This window comes from Erithacus rubecula (assembly GCF_903797595.1).
Source record: "Erithacus rubecula genome assembly, chromosome: 12".
NCBI lineage: Eukaryota > Metazoa > Chordata > Aves > Passeriformes > Muscicapidae > Erithacus > Erithacus rubecula.
The window spans coordinates 969882-989880 of record NC_136664.1 but is presented as its reverse complement, the minus strand read 5'-3'; the positions used below and the strand labels follow the sequence as shown (position 1 = coordinate 989880).

At 64.7% G+C, this 19999-nt stretch overlaps 4 protein-coding genes across 8 annotated transcripts; 2 read left to right on the top strand and 2 right to left on the bottom strand.

Moving 5' to 3' along the window:
• The first annotated feature begins 918 nt into the window (after nucleotides 1–918).
• On the top strand, nucleotides 919–5516 carry DEF8 (differentially expressed in FDCP 8 homolog). Its single transcript, XM_079315747.1, has 12 exons — nucleotides 919–937; nucleotides 1671–1789; nucleotides 1899–1981; nucleotides 2064–2213; nucleotides 2428–2569; nucleotides 2642–2806; nucleotides 3282–3409; nucleotides 3789–3902; nucleotides 4310–4390; nucleotides 4469–4609; nucleotides 4697–4806; nucleotides 4882–5516. Exons 1-12 carry the CDS (start codon nucleotides 921–923, stop codon nucleotides 4982–4984), a joined length of 1353 nt encoding a protein of 450 aa, XP_079171873.1. The 5' UTR covers nucleotides 919–920; the 3' UTR covers nucleotides 4985–5516.
• A 324-nt stretch (nucleotides 5517–5840) lies between these two features.
• DBNDD1 (dysbindin domain containing 1) lies at nucleotides 5841–9125 on the bottom strand. Of its 4 annotated transcripts, XM_079315756.1 has the most exons (5): nucleotides 8931–9125; nucleotides 7882–8009; nucleotides 6853–6999; nucleotides 6445–6585; nucleotides 5841–6357 (listed from the first exon to the last, which is right to left on the bottom strand). In XM_079315756.1, the coding sequence occupies exons 2-5, from the start codon at nucleotides 7928–7930 to the stop codon at nucleotides 6197–6199; spliced, it is 498 nt and encodes a 165-aa protein (XP_079171882.1). In that variant the 5' UTR covers nucleotides 7931–8009; nucleotides 8931–9125; the 3' UTR covers nucleotides 5841–6196. The 4 variants fall into 4 exon arrangements, with proteins under 4 accessions (XP_079171882.1, XP_079171879.1, XP_079171880.1 ...); XM_079315753.1 differs by having other exon boundaries at nucleotides 5841–6585; XM_079315754.1 differs by having other exon boundaries at nucleotides 5841–6585; nucleotides 7882–8005.
• A 444-nt stretch (nucleotides 9126–9569) lies between these two features.
• Nucleotides 9570–16071, top strand: DRC4 (dynein regulatory complex subunit 4). 2 transcript variants are annotated; one of them, XM_079315745.1, is made up of 11 exons: nucleotides 9570–9639; nucleotides 10071–10157; nucleotides 10857–11054; nucleotides 11206–11412; nucleotides 11715–11769; nucleotides 12190–12395; nucleotides 12599–12766; nucleotides 13066–13152; nucleotides 14132–14341; nucleotides 15372–15437; nucleotides 15680–16071. In XM_079315745.1, the coding sequence occupies exons 1-11, from the start codon at nucleotides 9637–9639 to the stop codon at nucleotides 15827–15829; spliced, it is 1437 nt and encodes a 478-aa protein (XP_079171871.1). In that variant the 5' UTR covers nucleotides 9570–9636; the 3' UTR covers nucleotides 15830–16071. The 2 variants fall into 2 exon arrangements, with proteins under 2 accessions (XP_079171871.1, XP_079171872.1); XM_079315746.1 differs by lacking the exon at nucleotides 9570–9639 and adding an exon at nucleotides 9744–9867.
• On the bottom strand, nucleotides 16048–19161 carry LOC306806736 (cadherin-1-like). The gene is made up of 8 exons (XM_079315748.1): nucleotides 18727–19161; nucleotides 18479–18634; nucleotides 18260–18404; nucleotides 18008–18183; nucleotides 17851–17940; nucleotides 16660–16802; nucleotides 16327–16462; nucleotides 16048–16205 (listed from the first exon to the last, which is right to left on the bottom strand). Exons 1-8 carry the CDS (start codon nucleotides 18991–18993, stop codon nucleotides 16116–16118), a joined length of 1203 nt encoding a protein of 400 aa, XP_079171874.1. The 5' UTR covers nucleotides 18994–19161; the 3' UTR covers nucleotides 16048–16115.
• Nucleotides 19162–19999: the final 838 nt, after the last annotated feature.

Here is a 19999-nt window from a genome sequence, read left to right as displayed (position 1 = left end):
GGCTGTGCCTTTGTCCCCACTGTCACCCATGCTGGGGGGGTGTGGCAGCCACCTCCCTGTGCCAGGACACAGCTGGCCCTTTGTTCCCAAGCTGAGGTGGTAGCACAGATCGCAGGGACCCCAGGATGTTCCCCCAGGGCTGGGTGTGTGCCCAGCTGTGAAGGATCCAGGACAATCCTGGATCTGACCCCCCCGGCTTTAGAGGCCGTTGGCTAGTAGGGCTGCGGGCTATAGGAACAAGGGGCTATAGGAAAGGAGACAGTGGGGCTGGGGGCTGTGAGGATGGGGACACTGGGATGAAGGCTGTAGGGGTGGGGTCTGTAGGGGTGGAGACAGTGAGGATGGGGTCTGTGGCTTATGGGGATGGGGACTGTAGGGACAAAGTATGGTAGTGCTGGCAGTTCTGGGGCCGGGGGCTGCAGCCGTGGGGACAGTGCAGATGGCAGCAGTGGGGCCGGGGGTTGTGGGGTGGGGACAGTGCGGATGGCAGCAGTGGGGCCGGGGGTTGTGGGGTGGGGACAGTGCGGATGGCAGCAGTGGGGCCGGGGGCTGTGGGGTGGGGACAGTGCGGATGGCAGCAGTGGGGCCGGGGGTTGTGGGGTGGGGACAGTGCGGATGGCAGCAGTGGGGCCGGGGGTTGTGGGGTGGGGACAGTGCGGATGTCGCGGATGTGGCGGAGCGGCCCCGCCCGGGCGCAGTGCGGTCTGCCGACCGGCAGGGGGCAGCAGCGCGCAGGGCGCGGTGGGCGTGACCTGACGATGGGCGGGTCCCTGCGATGGGCGGGGCCCGGTGATGGGCGGGGCCTGGCGGGCGCGGCGGCGCGCGGCGGTGAGCGGGGCGGGGGCGCGCGGGAGGGGCTCGGGGGGGCTGCGGGGACAGCGCGGGGACAACGGGGACAGCCGGACCCTCGGGACACCGGCATGGGGGCGCGGTGCCGGTACGGGCTGACCCTGGGCCGGAGCGGGCGGCGGGGCAGGGCGGGGGCGCGGGCGTGGGAGGCGGAGAGACGCGTCTGTCCGCGGAGTCGGAGACGGGGACAGGCACGGGAACGGGAACGGAGACGGGTATGGCGGCAGGACCGGGGTGTCGGGGACCGTGCTGGGGTGTTGGTGCTTGTGACAGAATGCCGGTGCCGGTGTGTCGGCGGCAGTGCCCGTGTCGATGTTTGTGTCGGTGTGTCGGTGTTTGTGGCAGTGTCGGTGTTTGTGTCTGTGTGTCGGTGTTTGTGTCGGTGTGTCGGTGTTTGTGCCAGCGCTGGAGTTTCTGTGGGTGTGCCAGGGTGTCAGTGCCAGTGAGAAGTGTCGGTGTAGGGGTGTCAGTGCCCATGACACGGTTTCAGCGTTGGTGTTGGGGTGTCGGTGCCAGTGCTGGTACCCCGGTGGGTGCACTGGGGTGTTGTGAGGAAGTGCCAGCGCTGAGGTGTCAGTGCCAGGGTGTTGGTGCCGGGGTGTCAGTGCTGGTAACAAGGTGACAGTGTTGCTGATGCTGGCATGTCAGTGCTGGTGAGCAGAGCTGGGACATCTGGTGGCAGTGTCAGTGCTGCTGAGGTGCTATTGGTCCCTGTGATGGGGTGACTGTGCTGGTGCCAGCGTGTGGGTGCTGTTGATACAGTGCAAGTGCCTGGTGCCCGTGCCAGTGCTGGGGTACCCGAGGCAGTGCCCGTTCCCCAGCAGGACGGTGACAATGGCGTCGGACGAGCGGCTGGCCCGCTTCCGCCAGGCCCACCTGAACCCCTTCAACAAAACCCCTGAGCAGCTGGAGCGCCCTGACGAGGAATCCCCCGCCCCAGGTGGGTGCTGATCCCCCACCCCGCTCCCTTCCCACACTGGTACATGGCTCTCCATGGTCCCCTCTATTGTGGGGGTGAGTTCAGCCCCCCATCAGACCCCACTTTGCAGCCCAGCAGCCGGATCCCACCCCAGGGGACCCCGAGGGCGCCCTGGACCTGGGGCTGGCCGAGGACCACTTCTCCCGCCCCGTGGTGAGTGGGGTGGGTGCTGTGGGGAGTGGGGGGGATACAGGGGGCTCAGCTCACCCTCCTGCTCCTCTGGTGGCGGTGGCAGGGGCTGATCCTGGCGTCGGACGTGCCGCAGCTGCGCCGGGCCATTGAGGAGTGCAAGCGGGTGATCCTGGCGCTGCCCGAGCACTCGGAGCGGCAGAAGGATGCCGTGGTTCGGCTCATCCACCTCCGCCTCAAGCTGCAGGAGCTGAAGGTGGGGCTGAGGCTGGAGATGGGGCCAGGGGAGTCTCTGTGCCTGGGGTTCCGTGCTGACACCCACCCTGGAAGGCTGGACAGGCCTTGGAGCAACCTGGGATAGTGGAAAGTGTCTCCCTGCCCATGGCAGGAGATGGAATGGGATGAGCTTTAAAGTTCATCTCAATTCATTCCATGATTCTTTAGATCTCTGACTCCCCTTCCCCCTGCAGGACCCTGCTGAGGATGAGCCCAACATCCGGGTGGTCCTGGAGCATCGTTTCTACAAGGAGAAGAGTAAGAGCGTCAAGCAGATGTGTGACAAGTGCAGCACCATCATCTGGGGGCTCATCCAGACCTGGTACACCTGCACAGGTGGGTCTGGGACATCCCCTCCACGTCCCTGTTGCCCCCATGCCCCCACTGACACGCAGCTGTGCCCCCCAGGCTGCTACTACCGGTGCCACAGCAAGTGCCTGCCGCTGGTGAGCCGGCCGTGCGTGCGGGCCCAGGTGAGCCACCAGGCCGAGTACCAGCTCAGCATCTGCCCCGAGAGCGGACTGGACAGCCAGGACTATCGCTGCGCCGAGTGCCGGGCCCCCATCTCCCTCCGTGAGCCCCTGCTGCGGCCAGGGGGGCTGGGGCCAACTCTGGGGCTGGGGGCAGCTGGGGGCTCTGGGGCTGGGCAGCCTGTGGGTACTGGGGCTCTGTGGGGTTTGAGGAAACTGGAGCTGGGAGGAGCTGGGTGCTCTCTGGGTGATACGGGGCTGGGATGAGCTGGGAGCTCTGTGGGGTTGGGGTTGTAGGGCTGGGGGCTTTATGAAGCTCTGTAAAACTGTGAGGGAGGTGGGAGCTTGTGGGGCTGGGCTCTCTTTGGGGGCTCTGTGGGCTCTGGGAGCTGCTTGGGGCTGAGGGGCTGTGGGCTGGCAGGAGCTGAAGGTTTGGGGCTCTGGGAGTTATGGGGATCTGGGGACCTGCCGTGTCCCCAGGTGTTGCTGGGTGTCCTGGGGGCACGCACAGGGTGTGGGGTGAGCAGAGAGCGGGGTGATGCCAGTGCCAGCCCCATGCCAGCCCTGTGCCACCACAGGGGGGGTGCCCAGCGAGGCCCGGCAGTGCGACTACACCGGCCTCTACTACTGCTCCAGCTGCCACTGGAACGACCTGGCCGTGGTGCCCGCCCGTGCCATCCACAACTGGGACTTCGAGCCCCGCAAGGTGCCCCTGGCATGGGGTGGGGGCACTGAAGTCCCTTGGGACAGCGGTCCTGGGTAGAGGCCACTTGGGGGGCCATGTCCTTGGACATGGGGTCCCTGTGGGGCATGTCCCTTGGTAGAGGTCACTTGGGGGATCCCATCCCTGATCTTGCATGTCCCTGGGAACCATGGCCTTGTGTAGATGTCACTTTGGGGGGACCACATCCCTGGTTATGGGGGCCGTGTCCCTGGTTATGGGGGTTGCTGGCCAGAGATCACTTGAGGGGAAGCCGTGTCCCCAGGGCCGTGTCCCTGTGATGGGTCCCTGGCAGGGGTCCGTGGGTGGTGGCAGCAGGGCTGGCAGGTGTTGGGGGTGACAGTGGCCCTGGTGTGTTGGGCAGGTGTCACGGTGCAGCATGAGGTACCTGGCACTGATGGTGTCACGGCCGGTGCTGAAACTGCGGGAGATCAACCCACTGCTCTTCAACTACGTGGAGGAGCTGGTGGAGATCCGGGTGAGTGCTGGATCTGGGGAGGACACCCCACAAGGGCAGGGGACACCACAGAGGGCCTGTGGGGTGAGCAGGAGTGGGGGGACCCCAGTGGTACCCACTAGGTCCCACTGAGAGAAAGCAAGGTGAGGTGGAGGGGTTTGGGGCAGAGGGTGCCCAGACAGTAACAGGGATGAGCTTGACCCAATCTGGTCTTTTTCTTGTCACGCTCCTGTTTCCATCCCATTAACAACCCTGTCCCCATCCACATCCTCATCCTGCCATTGCTCTTTTTCCTGTGGTCCTATTCATGTCTCCATCTCTGTCCCCATTCCTATTCCATCCCTGTCCTCATTCCTACTCCCATTCCTGTCCGTATTTCTGTCCAATTCCTGCCCCCATTCCCACCCCATGCCATGCTGTCCCTGCAGAAGCTGCGCCAGGACATCCTGCTGATGAAGCCCTACTTCATCACCTGCAAGGAGGCGATGGAGGCGCGGCTGCTGCTGCAGGTAAGGCTGGGGCCAGGGCCAGGCATGGTGGTGGCAGTCACACAGAGGTGGCAGTCACTGTGCCCTGTTTGCCCACAGCTGCAGGACAGGCAGCACTTTGTGGAGAACGATGAAATGTACTCGCTGCAGGACCTGATTGACATCGAGGCCGGGCGCCTCGGCTGCTCCCTCACCGAGATCCACACGCTCTTTGCCAAGCACATCAAGCTGGACTGTGAGGTGAGCCCATGCTGTGGGGCAGAGCCGTGGGGAGACGCCCATGGGGCCAGTGTTGTCACCATTGTCACCTCCTGCCTGCTCCCCCAGCGGTGCCAGGCCAAGGGCTTTGTCTGTGAGCTGTGCCGGGAGGGCGACGTGCTCTTCCCCTTCGACAGCCACACCTCGGTCTGCGCCGACTGCTCTGCTGTCTTCCACAGGTACCACACGCTGGGGGGGGTATGGGGACATGGGGGTGGCAGGGGGGTGACCCAACACTGTCCCCACCCCTCCAGGGACTGCTACTACGACAACTCCACCACCTGTCCCCGGTGTGCCCGGCTGAGCCTGCGGAAGCAATCCCTGTTCCAGGACTCCGGCACGGAGGCAGAGCCCTGAGGGGGGTTTGGCCCCATTGTGGGGTCTCAGGCTCCTCACCCACCACAGGGCCCTGGGATGGACACAATCAACCCTATGATGGTTTGGGGACTGGGGTGGCCCTGCCTCTGGGATCCTCTGCTCATGGAAACGGCAGCACTACCAGGAGGGAATCACTGCTGGACCCCAGCCGTTCCCGGGAGCACAGAGACTCTCACCGGAGGGGCCAGGATTGGGTTAATTGGGATCTGGTTAAGGTCCCACAGCGGCTCCTGCTGTCCCTGCCTGGAACCGGGGTGCAGGCCAGGGCTGGTGCCGTCCTGGGTGACAGCTGTGTCAGGAGGGCTCAGCCCTGGCACCCGGATGGGACCGAGTCCCTCCCACACACAACACTGGGCTCTGCTCCCTCCCCAGCCCACGGCACCACCATCACCGGGGCCGAGCCCCGGGGCGGGGGATGTTGCGGGATCTTCCCCGGGCTGGACTGGGTGCGGTGTGGAGCCTCCCTTTCTCCCCGGTGTTTCCTGTAGCATTAACGAGCCTCTTTGCGCAATCCAGCACTCGTGTCCCTGCTTCGGGCGGCGGCGGGGGGCACCGGGGCACGGGCAGGATGTGCGAATGGCCTCGGGAGCTCCTGCCGAGGCTGGGGCTGCCGGGGCCGAGCACCGGGACCGAACCGGGCCGGTCCGCGGGGTACCATTGCGCTGTGCGATGTTACCGGGGATGTGCCGCAGCCACCGCCGGTTCTCCCGCCCATCGAGCGGCCACGCTGCCCCGGTACCGGCCGGGCACCCCCCTTCCCGCTGCCCCGAGATGTTCCGTGCCCCATATTCCTCCCGCTCCCCCAGGCGGCGGCGCAGACGGGCAGAGGCCGGCGGTGGGTCGGTCGGTCGGTCGGTTTTACCGAATCACAGCACTGCTACATCAGAACCGAGCGGGCACCGGCACCGGCCGCGCTCCGTCGGGTGGCGCTGAGCAGTGCGACCCGTCCCGTCCTGCCCCGCCCGCCGCTCCCGGCAACCAAGGCCATGCCGCTCCCGGGGACCGGCCCGGTTTCCCCCCGGGGCCGCGGGCCGCCGGCTGAGGGCAGCCCCGGTGCGTCCCCGCCGTGGGACTGGGGCTGCCTCTGCCCTCCGGGCGGGCTAACGGGAGTCCTGCGCCCGGGGACGGGCTCCATCAGTACCGACGGGACCAGCACCGGCGTGTCCCGGTGTCCCCCGGCGGGTTTTGTCCCTACGGCTCCCGCGGGCGCTCGGCGGGCAGGAAGGCGTCCGGGGGTCCCGGCGGCAGCTCGGGGTCACTCAGGTGCTTCTTGTCCCGGCCCTGCTCCCGCGCGCGGGTCCAGGAGGGCGAGCGCAGGTACCCGGCCCGCGGCGCCGCCGGCGGCTGCAGCCCTGCGGGACGCACGGGCGGGTGCGCGGTCAGCGGCGCACCGGGACGGGCCGACACACCGGGACCGACGGCCCCGGAACCCCGCTCACCGCCGGGCGTCTCTCCGGCCGCGTTCTCCTCGTCGGAGTCGGCGAAGACCTCGGCCAGCTCCTGGTCGGACATATCCGTCAACTCCGTCAGGTCCAGCAGGTCGAAGTGCACCTCCAGCGAAGACACGCTGCTCAGGGGCTCTGCGGGCACCGCGGACAGGATGGGGACCCACCGCTGTCCCCATTGCGGGAGGCGGGGGTATGAGGGGCTTTGGGGGGGCACGACTGGCTGGGGCTAGCAGGGGACCCTAGGAGTGTCAGGGGGACAGAAAGGAGACCCCAGAAGACTGGGGACAGGCAGGAGACCCCAAGGGCTGGCAGAGGACTCTCGGGGGCAAGCAGCCATCCCAGGGACAAAGCAGGGGACCTCAGGCAGAGCCAGGGACCCCAACTCAGGGCCTCACTCACGTCGGCGCTCGGTGACCTGCAGCAGGCCGGCGCTGGGGATGGGGATGCCACCCTGCTCCTCCGCGGGGACTCGGGGGGTCTCCTGGGCCGGCCCGTGGGTGGGGGTCCCTGCAGGGCGCTCCGGGACCAGCGGCTCCTTGCCAAGCTCTGCCACATCAGCACCTTCTGCGTCAGTGAGGGCAGCTCCTCCCGGGCCCCCCCAGCACTCACGGGGAGCCCAGCTAAGGAGCCGGGGACAGCAGGGGAGGGACCGAGGGGCGGGCAGAGCCGCCCGAGACCCTCGTGTCGGAAGCTGGCAGCCCCCAGCCCCCGCCCCGCGGCCCCCTCCCCGCGCAGCCCCTTTGTGTCGGCGAGACAAAGCGCAGCCTGTGCCGGGGCCCGGACAAGGGCGGATTGTGCGGAGACTGTCCCCGGGAAGAGCCGGAGGGACAAGGTGGCCGTGGCACACGGCCATGGTCGTGGCACAGGTCATGGCACACGGTGGTGGCACAGACCGTGGTTGTGGCACACAGTGGGGCACTGAGGGTGGGAGAACACCCTGTGTGCCCAGGGCAGCACGGGGGGGACACAGCTCCTTGTCCCCCCGAGGTCGGTGCCGGTGCCCTGGCACCATGTGCCACCACCAAACCGTGCCAGCACTGAGTTACCAGGTGACAGGGCACCGGGATGGGCATCGCCTCCCGCCAGGATGGTGACAGCAGGGCAGGGACAACCCAAAGGGAAAAGGGATGTTACAAGGTGTTCCTGGCACATGGAGCTGCAGGACATCGGCAGGACACCAGTGGGACACCAGCCCTCTGTCCCGACACCAGTTCTGCCACATCCTGTTCCCGCAGGGGGGATCAGGCACCCTGCGCTGACTGTACATTCCCTCGGGCTGGGAAAGGGTGAAATCTCTGATCCTGCTCCAGAGCAGAGAAGATCCCCTGGGGCCGACACAGGCGCTGCACAGTGCCCAGACCCGGTGGGTGACACGGGTGTCCCCGTAAGGAGCATGACCCCCCCTGCCCGCACCATGCCCCCACCCACCAGGGCGCTGCTCCCGGCTGCAGAATTCCCCTCTGGCCTCCGCCTGCATGGTCCCGCCGTGCCACCGGCCGTGTCACCAGCAGTGTCACCAGCCACACCGCCCGCTGCGGCCTGGGCTCACCGGCTGCCTGGCGGGAACGGGGCCGGATCAGGGATCTCTCCCGCACGGCGTGTGCTGACTCACGGCTACCGCAGAGCCGGGCAGCCGCCGGTACCGGCACCCCACGGCACCGGGCACCCCACGGCAGCCGCAACCCGCCCCAGCGGCACTGTCCCCTCAAGGGTCCCGCCGTTCTCCCGGTGCCACGGCCGGGGCTGCCCCCGTGTGCGGGCCACACGCGGGAGGGACGGGCGTGCAGCGGAGCCCTGGCACCGCCTCTGTCACCAGGTGCAGCCCCCCAGAGTACCGGGCCCCCCTCAGCCGCAGCAGCACAGCCACCTCCCTGTCCCCAAGCCCCTCCGCACACCGGCATAGCTGCGGGTGTCTGCAAGGTACCCCACTGCTCCCCACGTCCCCTGGGCACCCCAGAGTTCCTCTATGTCCTGTGAGCACATCCTACTGCTCCTCTACACCCCCGGCACCCCACTGTCCCCCCACATTCCCTGGGCACTCCATTGCAATCCCAAGTCCCCAGCGCACTCCCCTGCTCTGTCTGACCACCTGGCCACCCCACTGCACCCCCACCTCCTGCGAGCATCCCACAGCTTCCCAAGTCCCCAGGGCACTCCAGTGCTCCCTCAGATCCCTGAACACCCCCGTGCCCCCCACATTCTCTGGGTACCCCCCTGCTCTCTCCCTCCATTCCCGACTCTCCCTGCACAAACCTCTCTGCGATGTCCCGTCCCCGCCCCCCTAACATCCCTCTCCCCCTGCAGCCGGGCACCCCCAGCACGGCCCCACGCCCCCCTTTGCACCCCAATGCGCCCCATGCACCTCTCCCCGTTGCACCCCCGTCCTACATCTCCTTGTCCGCCCCGCGGGGCCCGGCCCGGTTCCACGGTGATGGGCGTGCCGGTCCGTGCCTCCCCCCCTGCCCCTCCGCCCTCACCTGCGGTGGCGACCGCTGCCGAAGCCGCCATGGGCCGGGGCTGATACCGGTGCCGGTGCCGGTCCGGTGCTGGGCGGGCCCGGTGCCAGCCCGCAGCCCGCACGGTCCTGCCCGCCGCGGCGGGGGTGGGGACACCGGGATGGGCGGGGACACCGGGACGGGCGGGACACCGGGATGGGCGGGGACACCGGGATGGGCGGGGCCGAGGGGCAGGGGGCACCGGGGGGGGGGGAACAAGGGAGGGCGCGGAGGGTACCGCGAAGAGCGGGGCGGCACACGGGACCGGGGGTAGAGCGGGGACCGGGGGGTGCGGGAGCTGAGCCGGGGGACCCCAGCTGTGGGGACTGCCCTGGTCACAGGGGTGGGCGCGGGGGAGGGAGGAGCCTGTCCCGAGCGCAGCGGGACCCCCCGGGTTTGTCCCCCCAGTCCTCCCCGAGTTCCCCTGGCCCCCTGTTCCCTCACACCGCACCCCGCCGTTTCCTCCCCGCCCGGTCCCCGCGATGTCCCCCCGCTTCTCCCCGGTGTCCCCTCCCGGTCCCGTGCCCGTCCCCCGCCGCTCTCGCTGGCCCCGCCTCCGTTGCCAGGGCGGAGCGTGGCGTTGCTGGGGGGCTCGTCTTCCCACGGTACCGCTCTCGCGAGACCTCGCCGTTCTCTCGCGGGATGTGCCATCCGTTGCCCGGAGACGCTGGTGCCGCTGGTGGCCGCCATGGTGAGAGCGGAACCGGGCCCGAGCCCGGGCCAGGGACGGGAGGAGAACCGGGGCTGGGGGGAGAACTGAAGGGCGTCCTGCAGGCGGGGTGTGCGGGCAGGGGAGGGCGGTGGAGCCCCGCGCCCCAATGTCTGCGATCCCCGTGGTGTCCCGGTCCGCTCCCGGGGAGGGTACGGAGCCCCTCGGCGCCGTTCCCGGCACTGCAGTGATGCTCCGGCGTTATTTTGGGTACAAGTGTTTTGTGGCTAGGGGCTCCCCACTGAGCTGGGTCGGCAGTGGCAGCGCATGAGCCCCTTCCCGGGGTCCCCGGCGCCGTTGTCGCCCCGTCCCTGCCGTGCGAGCGGGGATGCTCCGGGCCCGGCACGGGGACCCTGAGCAGCGCAGTTTCCTCCTCACCCGTTCACCTCCTGTGCTTGGCTTTCTGTCCTCAGGCACCCAAAAAGAAAGGGAAAGGAAAAGCGGGCAAAGGCCCGGCGGTGGTGGATGCCTTGGCCCTGGAGGACATGAGCAGGGAGCAGGTGAGAGATTGCCGGGCCACCCTTGGGGAGGAGGGGTAAGAACATGTAAGAACAGCTCCGGGGACCCCTGCGTGGCGCCTGGCCCCAGCTCTGGGGACAACAACAGCTGCAGAGGGTGACAGGGACGAGCAGCCGGGGTTTGTGTCACTGGCGCCTGGCTGGGGCTGGGGAGGGGCTGTTCCTGCTGTTCCTGGAAGGAGCAGCCTCCTCATCCCGCCCTCATCTCCAGCCCTGTGTTCTGGCCACACCTGCGATCCTGGGGCCCCTCACGACAGGAAAGACCCTGAGGGGCTGAAGCATGCCCAGAGAAGGGAATGAAGGTGGTGCAGTCTCCATCCCTGCAGGGATTTAAGTCATGTGGATGTGGCACTTGGGGACATGGGTTAGGGGTGACCCTGGAAAGCTGGAGGAACAGTTAAAGTTGATCAACCCAAACAATTCCATGAAACAGAAGTATCTAAGCACCTGAGAAGGGTGTTACTGGTCACTGCGAGCCAGAATCCCATCCCAAGCTCTGGGCAGTCAGATGAGGTGTTGCGACTCCCTTTGCAGAAGCTGCTGGGTTCATTCCGGGCCCTCCACAGCTCCACACCAGTGACAACCACCACATCCTGCTGGGTTTGAGACACGGAGTCTCCAAAGGCTCCCCTGTCCCAGCCTCCCTTCCCCCTGACCTGTCTGTCCCTCTTGGCCTCGCAGCTGCTGGAGCACGTCGCACGCGTCCGGCAGGAGCTGGAGCGGGAGCGGCAGGAGCGGAACTCTTTCCAGCTGGAGTGCAACAAGATCCAGAGCTACTGGGAAATCACCCGCCGGGAGCTGGAGGAGAAGAAGGCAGAGCTGAGGAACCGGGACCGGGAGATGGAGGAGGCGGAGGAGCGGCACCAGCTGGAGATCAAGGTGGGGCTGAAGGGATCCAGGGAAGCCTTGGGCAGCTCTGGGGAGGACAGGAGGAGCAGCTGGGCAAGGTGCAGTCCAGGAATGTCTCACCAGCATCCCAGTTCTAGGTGTCTCCTGCTGAGCCTCTCACCTGTCTCTGGCCTGTCCTTAGGTGTACAAGCAGAAGGTGAAGCACCTGTTGCACGAGCAGCAGGAGAACCTGACAGAGCTGAAGGCAGAGGGAGTCCTGTCCCTGAGACGGGCCCAGAAGGATCACTGGGACCAGGAGCGGGAGTTGTGGAAAGAGAAGCGCGCCTTGAACGTGCAGCTGAAGGAGCAGGAGTTGGCCAATGAGGCAGCTGTCACAAACCTCTGCCTGGTATGTCTCTGGCTGGGCTGTGACATCCTCAGGGTGGGAGCAGGACTGGCATCTTGCCTTCCTGACTCTCTCTGGGTCAGAGAGGGATGGGATGGGATTTCTGGTGCAGGAATGGGGAGAAGGGATTCTTGGGTGACCCCTCTCCCACAGTGCGGAGCTGTGAGAGCAGCTGGAGAACTTACAAGCCACTGTTTGCATAAATATGGGATCAGAATCTTTTCCCAAAGAGCAGGAGGGAGTCCCTGGGGATGGGCTGGCTGGGGATTTGGTTGTTTATTCCAACACGGAGTTTCTTTTCTCAGAAACATGAGCAGGAGATGTCTCAGCTACGGAGTGACTTTGAGCTGCAGACCAAAGGTCAGGGCGTGAGGCAGATCCTACAGGAGCATGACAGGGAGACCTGCTTCTGGTTCCCAAGCAGCACCTTGAGCATAAGGGGGTGGGTTCTCCCCAGTTCTGGCCATTTTTCCCTTCCCAGTTCTGGCCATTTTTTTCCTCCCAGTTCTGGTCAGCTTCCCACCCCAGTTCTGGCTGATGTCCCCAGCTCAAGGTTCTGGCCACTTTTCCCCACAAGTTCCAGCTGGTTTTCCTCCCTGGATCTGTCTAGTTTACCCTCCAGTTCTGGCTGTTTTTCCCTCCCAATTCCAGCTGGTCCCAGTCGCAGTTTTGGCAAGTATTCCCTCAGTTATAGCTGTTTTTTTTCCCTTCCCCATTCCAGTCACTTTTCCTCCCCAGTTTCAGCCAGTTTTTCCCCAGCCCTGACAATTTTCCCCCCAGAGATGGAGGCCAAGTACAGCAGGAAGATGCAGGCACTGCGGGATGAGATGGACCTGCGGAGGAAGACAGAGATCCATGAGCTGGAGGAGAGGAAGAACACCCAGATCAGTGAGCTGCTGGAGAACCATGAGGGGGCTTTTGGTGCCATCAAAAACTACTACAACGATATCACTGCCAAAAACCTGACACTCATCAACCTCCTGAAGGTATTGCCCATTCCTGTGTCACCCCTCCACCCAGGGACTGCTCCTGCCAGGGTGTCAGCTGGATCTGGCAATTCTGGTGTCTGTGTGGGTGCTGCTGGTGGCCTGTGCACCAGCACATGAATGGGGAGTGTGTCCTGAGGGTGTGGGGGACTCTGAGGGGTTGGGCAGCTCCCAGGAGCCAGCACTTGTGTTCCCAAGAACAGGAGCAGGTGGAAGAGCTGAAGAAGAAGGAGGCTGTCTTGGAAAAGGAGAAGGCAGAAGTGCAGCTCCAGAACAAGGAGCTGACAGAGCCACTGCAGGAGGCCCAGGAGCTGGTGGCTGAGCTGCAAAAGAAGTTGGTTCACTATTACAGGGACAAGGAGGCCCTGATGGTGAGTGGCCAGCCCTGTCCTTCCATGGGCTCGTTCCTGCAAGGGAAGCACCAACCTCTGCCACTTGGTGTGCTGTGATTGCTGGGCAGAGCAAGTCCTGTTCTGCTTACTGTGTACTTGTGGGACCTCAGATGGGGATCCAAAGACAGACTGGAAGGGAGATCAACCCCACTACAGGGGGGTTGGTGTGGGTGCTGCCTGATTTTCTCTCTGCTGCTCACTCTCCTCCCTCCCCAGAGCACATCTCCAACACTTCCCAGACAATCTTGTGCTTTTTAACCCTCTCTTCCTGTTGACAGACCTCCAAAGCCCACCTGAAAATCACCCAGAAGGAACTGAAGGACCTTCAGTGGGAACATGAGGTTCTGGAGCAGCGGTTCAGTAAGGTGAGACCTGCAGGCAGGGCTGGGCATCCCATTCCCTCTGCAAACCTTCTCCAAACCCTCTGCAGGGGATAGGGCGTGGGGCTTAGCAGAGCTTGTGCTTATCCCAGGGCTTTCCAAAGCTAATCCAGAGTCGGGTGATAACCGCTGCTCCCAGCAAAGCTGCTCCCAGCTCCAGCCTCTCCCACGGTCAGCAGACAGGCCTGGCCTTGTCCTTTGCTAAGCAATCATTCACGCTCCAGTGGGGCCCCCAGGCTGCCAGGGCTGCATGGGGCAGAGTCAGGATAGAGGGGATTGCCACGGGCCCCTCCTTCTGCCACTGTTCCAGGGTTGCTCCCTGTCGTTGTTCTGGGGTGCTGGGGAAGAGCCCTGCAGAACATGTGCTCCCCCCCACTAACCCAGATAAATCTTTTGAGGCAGGAGAGAGCTCATTTGCAATTCGTAGAAATCCCCAGGAATATGAACATTGATCCGAGGCCTCATTAACAATCCATCATTAAGACAGCGCCAGATTCGGAGCGTTCAGAAATAGGCTTTGGAGGAGAGACTGTGTCCTAATTAGGACACTTATTAACTAGCTGTGAGCCAGGGACTGCTGCCAGCTGTGGGGATGAGAGGAGAGACCCCCGTGTGCTGGGGGCCCTCGCTGGGGTATGAATCAGTGCTGCAGGGAGCCCATTGGGGCATTCCATGCCTGGAGGGGAGGAGGAGGAGGAGGAGGAGGAGGAGGGAAAAGCGCAGGTGCTGCACCATGTAGGGAGGGAGAGAGGAAGGGAAGAAGGGAGGGGGGTGAGCTGTGCTGCAGCACCTGCCTTCCCTGTGGGCTGCAGGTGCTGTGGGGAACAGCCAGGCTGAGCTGCTGGACCAGTTTTCTGCCCCCTTTGTGCTCCAGCATTACTCAGACCCCAGCCAGCCTCGTGCAGGCCCCTGTGTCCCCTGGGGTCCTGAGGCTGCTGTGACACCCTGCTGTCTCCTGGAGCAGGTCCAGGAAGAGCGAGACCAGCTCTATCAGAAGTTCACCAGAGCCATTAACGAGGTGCAGCAAAAGTCAGGGTTCAAGAACCTGCTCCTGGAGCGGAAGCTGCAGGGACTCATTGAGCTCCTGGAGAAGAAGGAGGTGGAGCTCAGCGAGGTCCTCGCAGCCTCCAACCTCGATCCCAGCGCTCTCTCCTTGATCACGCACAAGCTGGAGGTACTGGGGCCCATTGAGGGCTGGATTTGGGGGGCAGAGCCCCTCTGGAATGCACCATCCCCATCCTACATGGCTGTAGGAAGCACATCACTCATTCCCAGCACTCCCAGGGCCACGTGTGGTGCCGCAGGGCACTCGGCTCTGCCTCGAGAGTGGAGCGTGTGGGTGTCAGAGTTTGGCACTGATCTGTCCCTCAGGTGGGGCCAGTTTTGAGGAACACAGCTGCAGGCTCCATGGCACTGCCAGCACCCTGTGCTGCCACGCAGCTGGCTGCCAGCAGGCCCAGTGGCACCCAGGAGCTCTATGCAGGTGGAGGGGGGTCGCACCTGGTGAGCCTGGCCTGGCCATGGGGACAGTGCAGACAGGATCCCGGGGCTCTGCGGTGTCTGCTGTGCTAAAAATACCTCTGCAGAGAGCCTGGAGACCCACATTCCTGCAGCCTGCTGCAGCTGGAGCCAGGGAGCAGTGCGTGCTGCGGGATGGTGCAGACACAGGGAAGGAGGGCTCCACCACCTGGTGCCCTCCTGCTTGTCCCTGCCCCGGTCCCTGCTGTAGGGGGAGTCAGGGAGGCCTATGGGACAGGCAGTGGATGTGTCACCTCCCAGCAGGTGGAAGGAAAACACATTCCTGGGATGGCATCACTGGCGTCGGGCTCTCTTGCAGCTGTTGTGGTCCCTGAATTCCTCCTCTCAGCTGCCTCGGGGAGCCTGGCTCCCTGTAATTCCCGTGGTGCCACGGCAGCAGGGTGGTGCTGCTGGAGCAGGTGCTGCCAGCACTCCCTGCACAGTGGGGCAGACTGGGATGGCTGTGGTGTCCATGTGGGAGCTCCCTGTCCCTGCCCGGGGCTGGCTGTCCCTGGCAGTGCCACTCAGAGGGGGCAGGGTGGTGGCCCCCTGCCAGGCCGTGCTGCTGGCTGCTCTGCTCATTCTGCAGCTCCTCCGTGTGCTCTGCCACGCCACACCCGCCCGTGGCACGGCCATCGTGTCCCCAGGGCTGGGCAGTGCAGCCTCATCCCAATCTCCCCTTGCAGGATGTGCTCCAATCCAAGAATGCCACCATCCAGGACCTGCAGTTCCAGCTGGCCCGAGTCTGCAAGGTAAGGGTGGGGAGGAACCTTGGAAAGGTTTAAGAGCTGTGTGGATGTGGCACTTGGGGACCTGGGTTAGTGTGACCTTGGCACTGCAGGGGAACAGTTGGACTCGGTGGTCTTAGAGGCATTTCCAACCCAAACGATTCTGTGGTTCCATGGCTTTGGCTTGGGGGTAGGAAATGAGAGTGGTGGGTGCAGGGAGCTCTCCTCTGCTGACAGAGGGGCTGACAGGGACCCTTTCCTCGCAGGCACACAATGACATGCTGCAGACCTTCGAGGCAAAGCTGACATCCTTTGGCATCCCCCTGGACAACCTGGGTTTCCAGCCACTGTCCTTCCCCATCCCGGGGCAGGAACTGGGGCAGGGCCCTGCTGGACTTGTTTCAGTGCCCACTTGATGCTGGCAGCACTGAGGGTCACACTGGCACACTGGTAGGGCTGTCCCCTTTTCCTGCTCCATGCCTTTAAACAGACTCCAGTGAGCATCTTTAGGATCCTCTCCTCCCAAGGGGGACCACAGCTGGAGGGCTCCAGGCATGCCATCAGCCCCACCAGGCTGCCCCTGGTGCTCCCTCTGTCCCCCCAAAAGTGGAAGGTGATTTTTTGAGACAAACAGTGCTGTTTGGAGTTTTTAATGGCATCAGTGTCATCATTCCTTCATCTCCAGGGAAAGGCTGTGCCCCTCTAACTGCCCCGGTACGTTGTGTAGGAGTAGGGGCTGATCAGCAGCGGGACATGGAGCTTCTGTGCCGGGTCAGTGATGATGAAGACTACCTGAGGAAGTGAGGAGGCAGCAGTGGGAATCCCCCTGCTGTAGTGAGGCCCTGGGGAGTGCAGCCCCTTGAGCCTGGCCTTAGCCCCCAGACTTTCTGTGTCACCTGTGTCAGTTCCGTACCTCCACAAAGGGGTAGAAGCTCTTGTGCCCCAGTCCCTGCCAGTACTCAGCTGTCTCAAAGTGCAGCTTGTAGGTGCCAGACGTGGCCTGTCCCGGTGCCAGGAGGGGCTGGCAGCGCCCGTCTGCATCCGTGCGCCTGAAACCAGACCAAGCCAGTGCTGCTGTACCCAAAACAGCCCTGCCCCACCCCCAGAATCTGCCCTGCCACTACCATACAAGTCCCAGGTGAAGGCTGGACAGCAGTTGTGCCAGGAGCCTGCTGTGAGCCTCCCAAGCTCACAGAGCAGTGGCAGCAGTGTCCCTGCCCCATTCCAGTGCCACCAGCTCTCCTACCTCTGTGCCAGCTCCGTCCACTGCTGCCCCGGCTCCTGCAGCTGGGACAGGCGGATGACAAGGCCAGCTGCCGGCAGCCCTGTGGCCGTGTTCAGCACGTGGGTGGTCAGGGTGCCATTTCTCACTTCAGACATGCTGTCAGCCTGTGGCAGAGGGGGAAGCAGGGCTGGGACCTGTCCTGGCAGCACCATCTGCCTTCTCCTTGGCTGTGCTGCAGCCAAGCCCCTGCACCTCGCTCTTCCCCAGAGCTGGGAGATGGAAACCCACGTCCTTCCCATGCCACGGTGCTCAGCCCCAGGCACTGCTGCCGCTGTGCGTGGGTGCCAGCTGGTTCCCACCATGATGCAGGCGCTCTGGTGAGCAGCACCATGCTCCCTGCTCACCTGTCTGTCCTGGTGGGCCTCAGCACAGCACAGCAGCCAGCCTGGACCCAGCGAGGAAGCAGCCCCATCCCAGCAGCCCCATCCCAGCAGCCCCATCCCTGCCCGCAGTGTCACGGGCGGACATTGACCCTGCCCAGCTCTCTGGAGCTGTCTGCCATCAAGGTCAGCACTGCTGAGGGCAGCCAGGCCCCTTCTTCTTCTGGAGCTCCCGGGCTGGGGTGAGAGCAGATCCGGGGCTGCGTCCCAGCAGCCGGCAGGACCAGGCAGCCTCCCTGGAGCCGGAGCAGTTCCCACAGCCAGCCTGACACCAGCACTGCCTGACGTGGGGGTGCCACAGAGGCACCCTGGCGAGCTTACCTGGCTGTGCTCTGTCCCACTCGGACCTGTGGCCAGTGACCCCGCACAGAACGCCATCCCCAGCCTCCCTTCCTGGCGCCACGGCCTCTCCCCGTGGAGCTGGTGTGGCTGCATGCCGCTATCCTGGCACGGGGCTCCCGCAGAACCGGGTGCTCCTCCCCGGCTGGGCCGAGCCAGCACGGCCGGCTTCCCGCTGGGAGCTGCGCCCAGGAGCCCGCTGGCACCCACACTCCAGCAGCACCGTGGCCCTGAGGCTGGTGGCCCAGAGCCCAGTGGGAAGCTGGGGCACCGGGCCAGGAGGAGCCACAGCACAGCCTCCATCCCAGTCTCGCCTCCCACCTTGGAAAGCACCTGGAGTGTATTGGTGCTGGGGCACGTGGGAGCACCGGTTTCAGCACAGCCTCGCCCTGCCTGTCTGCACTGCTGGGGCAGGGGGCACTCGATGTCTCACCTGCACTGTGATGCGGGCAGTGGCGGTGGCTTGCAGCCCAAATCCCTCCAAGTCGGCAGCCTGGATCTCCAGTGTGTATTCAGGGACCTCCTGTGGCAAGAGGCTGTGTCAGTCACAAGTGGGGGATGAGCTCCGTGGGGGCTGAGTCCGGGCTCACCTCTGCCACCAGCCCCAGCATGGCCACAGAGACCAGCCCAGAGCTGCTGTCGATGGTGAACATCCCAGGCTGGGGCTTCTCTGGCACCTGGCTCAGGATGGAATAGTTCACAACGCCATTGTTGGAGTTCACGGCGTCGTCTGCGTCAGTGGCCAGCACCCGCAGCACTGATGTGCCTGGAGCAGGTGGTTACTGGTGAGCTGTCACCCATCCCTCCAGGGCTGCCTGCCCTGGCAGTGGCAGTGGTCCCACCTGGCTTAGCTCCCTCCAGCACAGACCCGTGGAAAACTGCCTGAGTGAAGACGGGCCGGTTGTCGTTCTGGTCAGTGACAGTGATGATGATTTCCATGGGCTCTTCCACGGGCTGCCCGTTGGCTGACACAGCGTGGGAGTAGAGCTGCAAGGGCACAGTCAGTGTGTGTGCAGTCCCCAGGCTCCTCCCCATCCTGCCTCAGACACCCCCACACTCACCACGTATTTATCCTTCTCCTCCCGATCCAGGGGTTCTGTCACCTTCAGCCACCCCGTCTCTGGCTCAATGATGAAGACACCCACGGGCGTGGTATCCACTCCCTCCCCCGTGATGCTGTAGAAAACTTTGGTCTCCTTTTCCTTGTTGGATTTGATCTGGCAGCAAGGCAGGAAGAAGTGAGTGGAGATGTGTCCCAGTACTCTGGGAACCCCCCTGGACCCTGTCTGGACCCTGTGGGGACACATACCTGCACCACATTCTTGGGGAAGGGACCCTGGTCATTCTCACGGCAGTTGGTGGGGGGGATGATCCAGTCCCTCTTCTGCCGCCGGAGGCCGTGTCCATGCTCCGGGAAGATCAGCAGGTCCTGTGGGATGGAAAGCAGGGCTGCAGGGCCATGGAGGGACTCAGTTCTGCCTGGAACCTCTGGGGGGGTGGCCATGCAACACCCCTGGCCCCACTGCGATGGTCCCAGCAGCAGCAGGAGGAGGAGGGTGAAGGTGCAGGGTGCCATGGCTGCAGCTGCACTGGCTGTTCCCCCCCAGGAACCAGCTGGGAACTTTCCCTGTTGCGTCAGTGGCCTTGGCCAGGAAAGCAGAACCGCCTTTCCAGAGCTGCCAGCCCCGGGGGCGTCTGGGGATGCTGTATGGGGGGACCCAGCATACGAGATGCTACTCCTGGCTGTGGGGGGAATGAACCCCCCGGGGCTGTCCCTCAGTGGCAATGGGAGCCCCCCACTCCAGTGGGGCTGGGGGGCACACACAGGTGTCCCGTCCCCCACCCCCCCCGAGAGTTCCAGAGCACCCACAGACGGCAAAGGGGAGAGGAGGCAGCCGGGAGTGGCACGGAGGAATGGGCAGGGGGGGCTGCTCCTGCGGGGTGATGGTGGGAGGTGCCAGGGTTCCAGGAACACCGGGTGGGACGAGCGGCGGGACCACGAAGGTGTCTGGAGATACCGGGATGGCCGAGCGTGTTCGCGGGGCTGCGCTGGGGGGCAGCGGTGGGGTCCCGGGGGCACCGGGGGGCGGCAGTGGGGGTGCCCGACGGGGAGTGGGCGGTGCCCGAGGATTGCCGGGCCCTACCGAGGAGTGCCAAGGCGATACCGGTGGGTACAGACCGGGAAGGTGTCTCACGAGTAACTGGGGATGACCAGGGGTTAACGGGGGGTACCGCGCATTGCCGAGGGTTGCCAGGGCATTCCAAGAGGTTACCAGGCTCCAGAGGTTACCAAGAGGTGCCCCAGGGTTCCCGGGAGGTATTATGGGTTAACAGGAGGATTTCGGAGGGGTGTCGCGTGTGCCCGGAGGGTATTGAAGGTTCCAGTACTGGGCGGTGCCCGAAGGGTGCCCGGGAGGTAACATGGGGTACCGGGGATTACCGTGGGGTTCCAGGCGAATGCCGGGGGTGTCCGGGCGGTGTCGGGGTGTTGTATGGCAGTATCGGGGGCTGCCGGAGGTTTCCAGAGGGTACCGCGATGTAACGGGGATTGCCGGCAGTGTTGTAGGGGGTGAACCCCACCG

Bases quoted from the DNA above. Each gene is read 5' to 3' on its own strand.
- DEF8 (XM_079315747.1), top strand. The intron at 1,790-1,898 runs GTGGGTGCTGAT...CCCACTTTGCAG, and splicing joins CGAGGAATCCCCCGCCCCAG to CCCAGCAGCCGGATCCCACC. The intron at 4,391-4,468 runs GTAAGGCTGGGG...GTTTGCCCACAG, and splicing joins AGGCGCGGCTGCTGCTGCAG to CTGCAGGACAGGCAGCACTT.
- DRC4 (XM_079315745.1), top strand. The intron at 14,342-15,371 runs GTACTGGGGCCC...CTCCCCTTGCAG, and splicing joins TGATCACGCACAAGCTGGAG to GATGTGCTCCAATCCAAGAA. The intron at 15,438-15,679 runs GTAAGGGTGGGG...CTTTCCTCGCAG, and splicing joins AGCTGGCCCGAGTCTGCAAG to GCACACAATGACATGCTGCA.
- LOC306806736 (XM_079315748.1), bottom strand. From the start codon at position 18,993: ATGGCACCCTGCACCTTCACCCTCCTCCTCCTGCTGCTGCTGGGACCA. The intron at 18,184-18,259 runs GTGGGACCACTG...CACCTGCTCCAG, and splicing joins GCTGGAGGGAGCTAAGCCAG to GCACATCAGTGCTGCGGGTG. The intron at 16,206-16,326 runs GTACGGAACTGA...TCACTTCCTCAG, and splicing joins GCTTCTACCCCTTTGTGGAG to GTAGTCTTCATCATCACTGA.
- DBNDD1 (XM_079315753.1), bottom strand. From the start codon at position 7,930: ATGCAGGCGGAGGCCAGAGGGGAATTCTGCAGCCGGGAGCAGCGCCCT. The intron at 7,000-7,881 runs GTGGGTGGGGGC...CTGATGTGGCAG, and splicing joins CAGCCGGGAGCAGCGCCCTG to AGCTTGGCAAGGAGCCGCTG. The intron at 6,586-6,852 runs GTGAGTGAGGCC...CGGTGCCCGCAG, and splicing joins GCAGGTCACCGAGCGCCGAC to AGCCCCTGAGCAGCGTGTCT.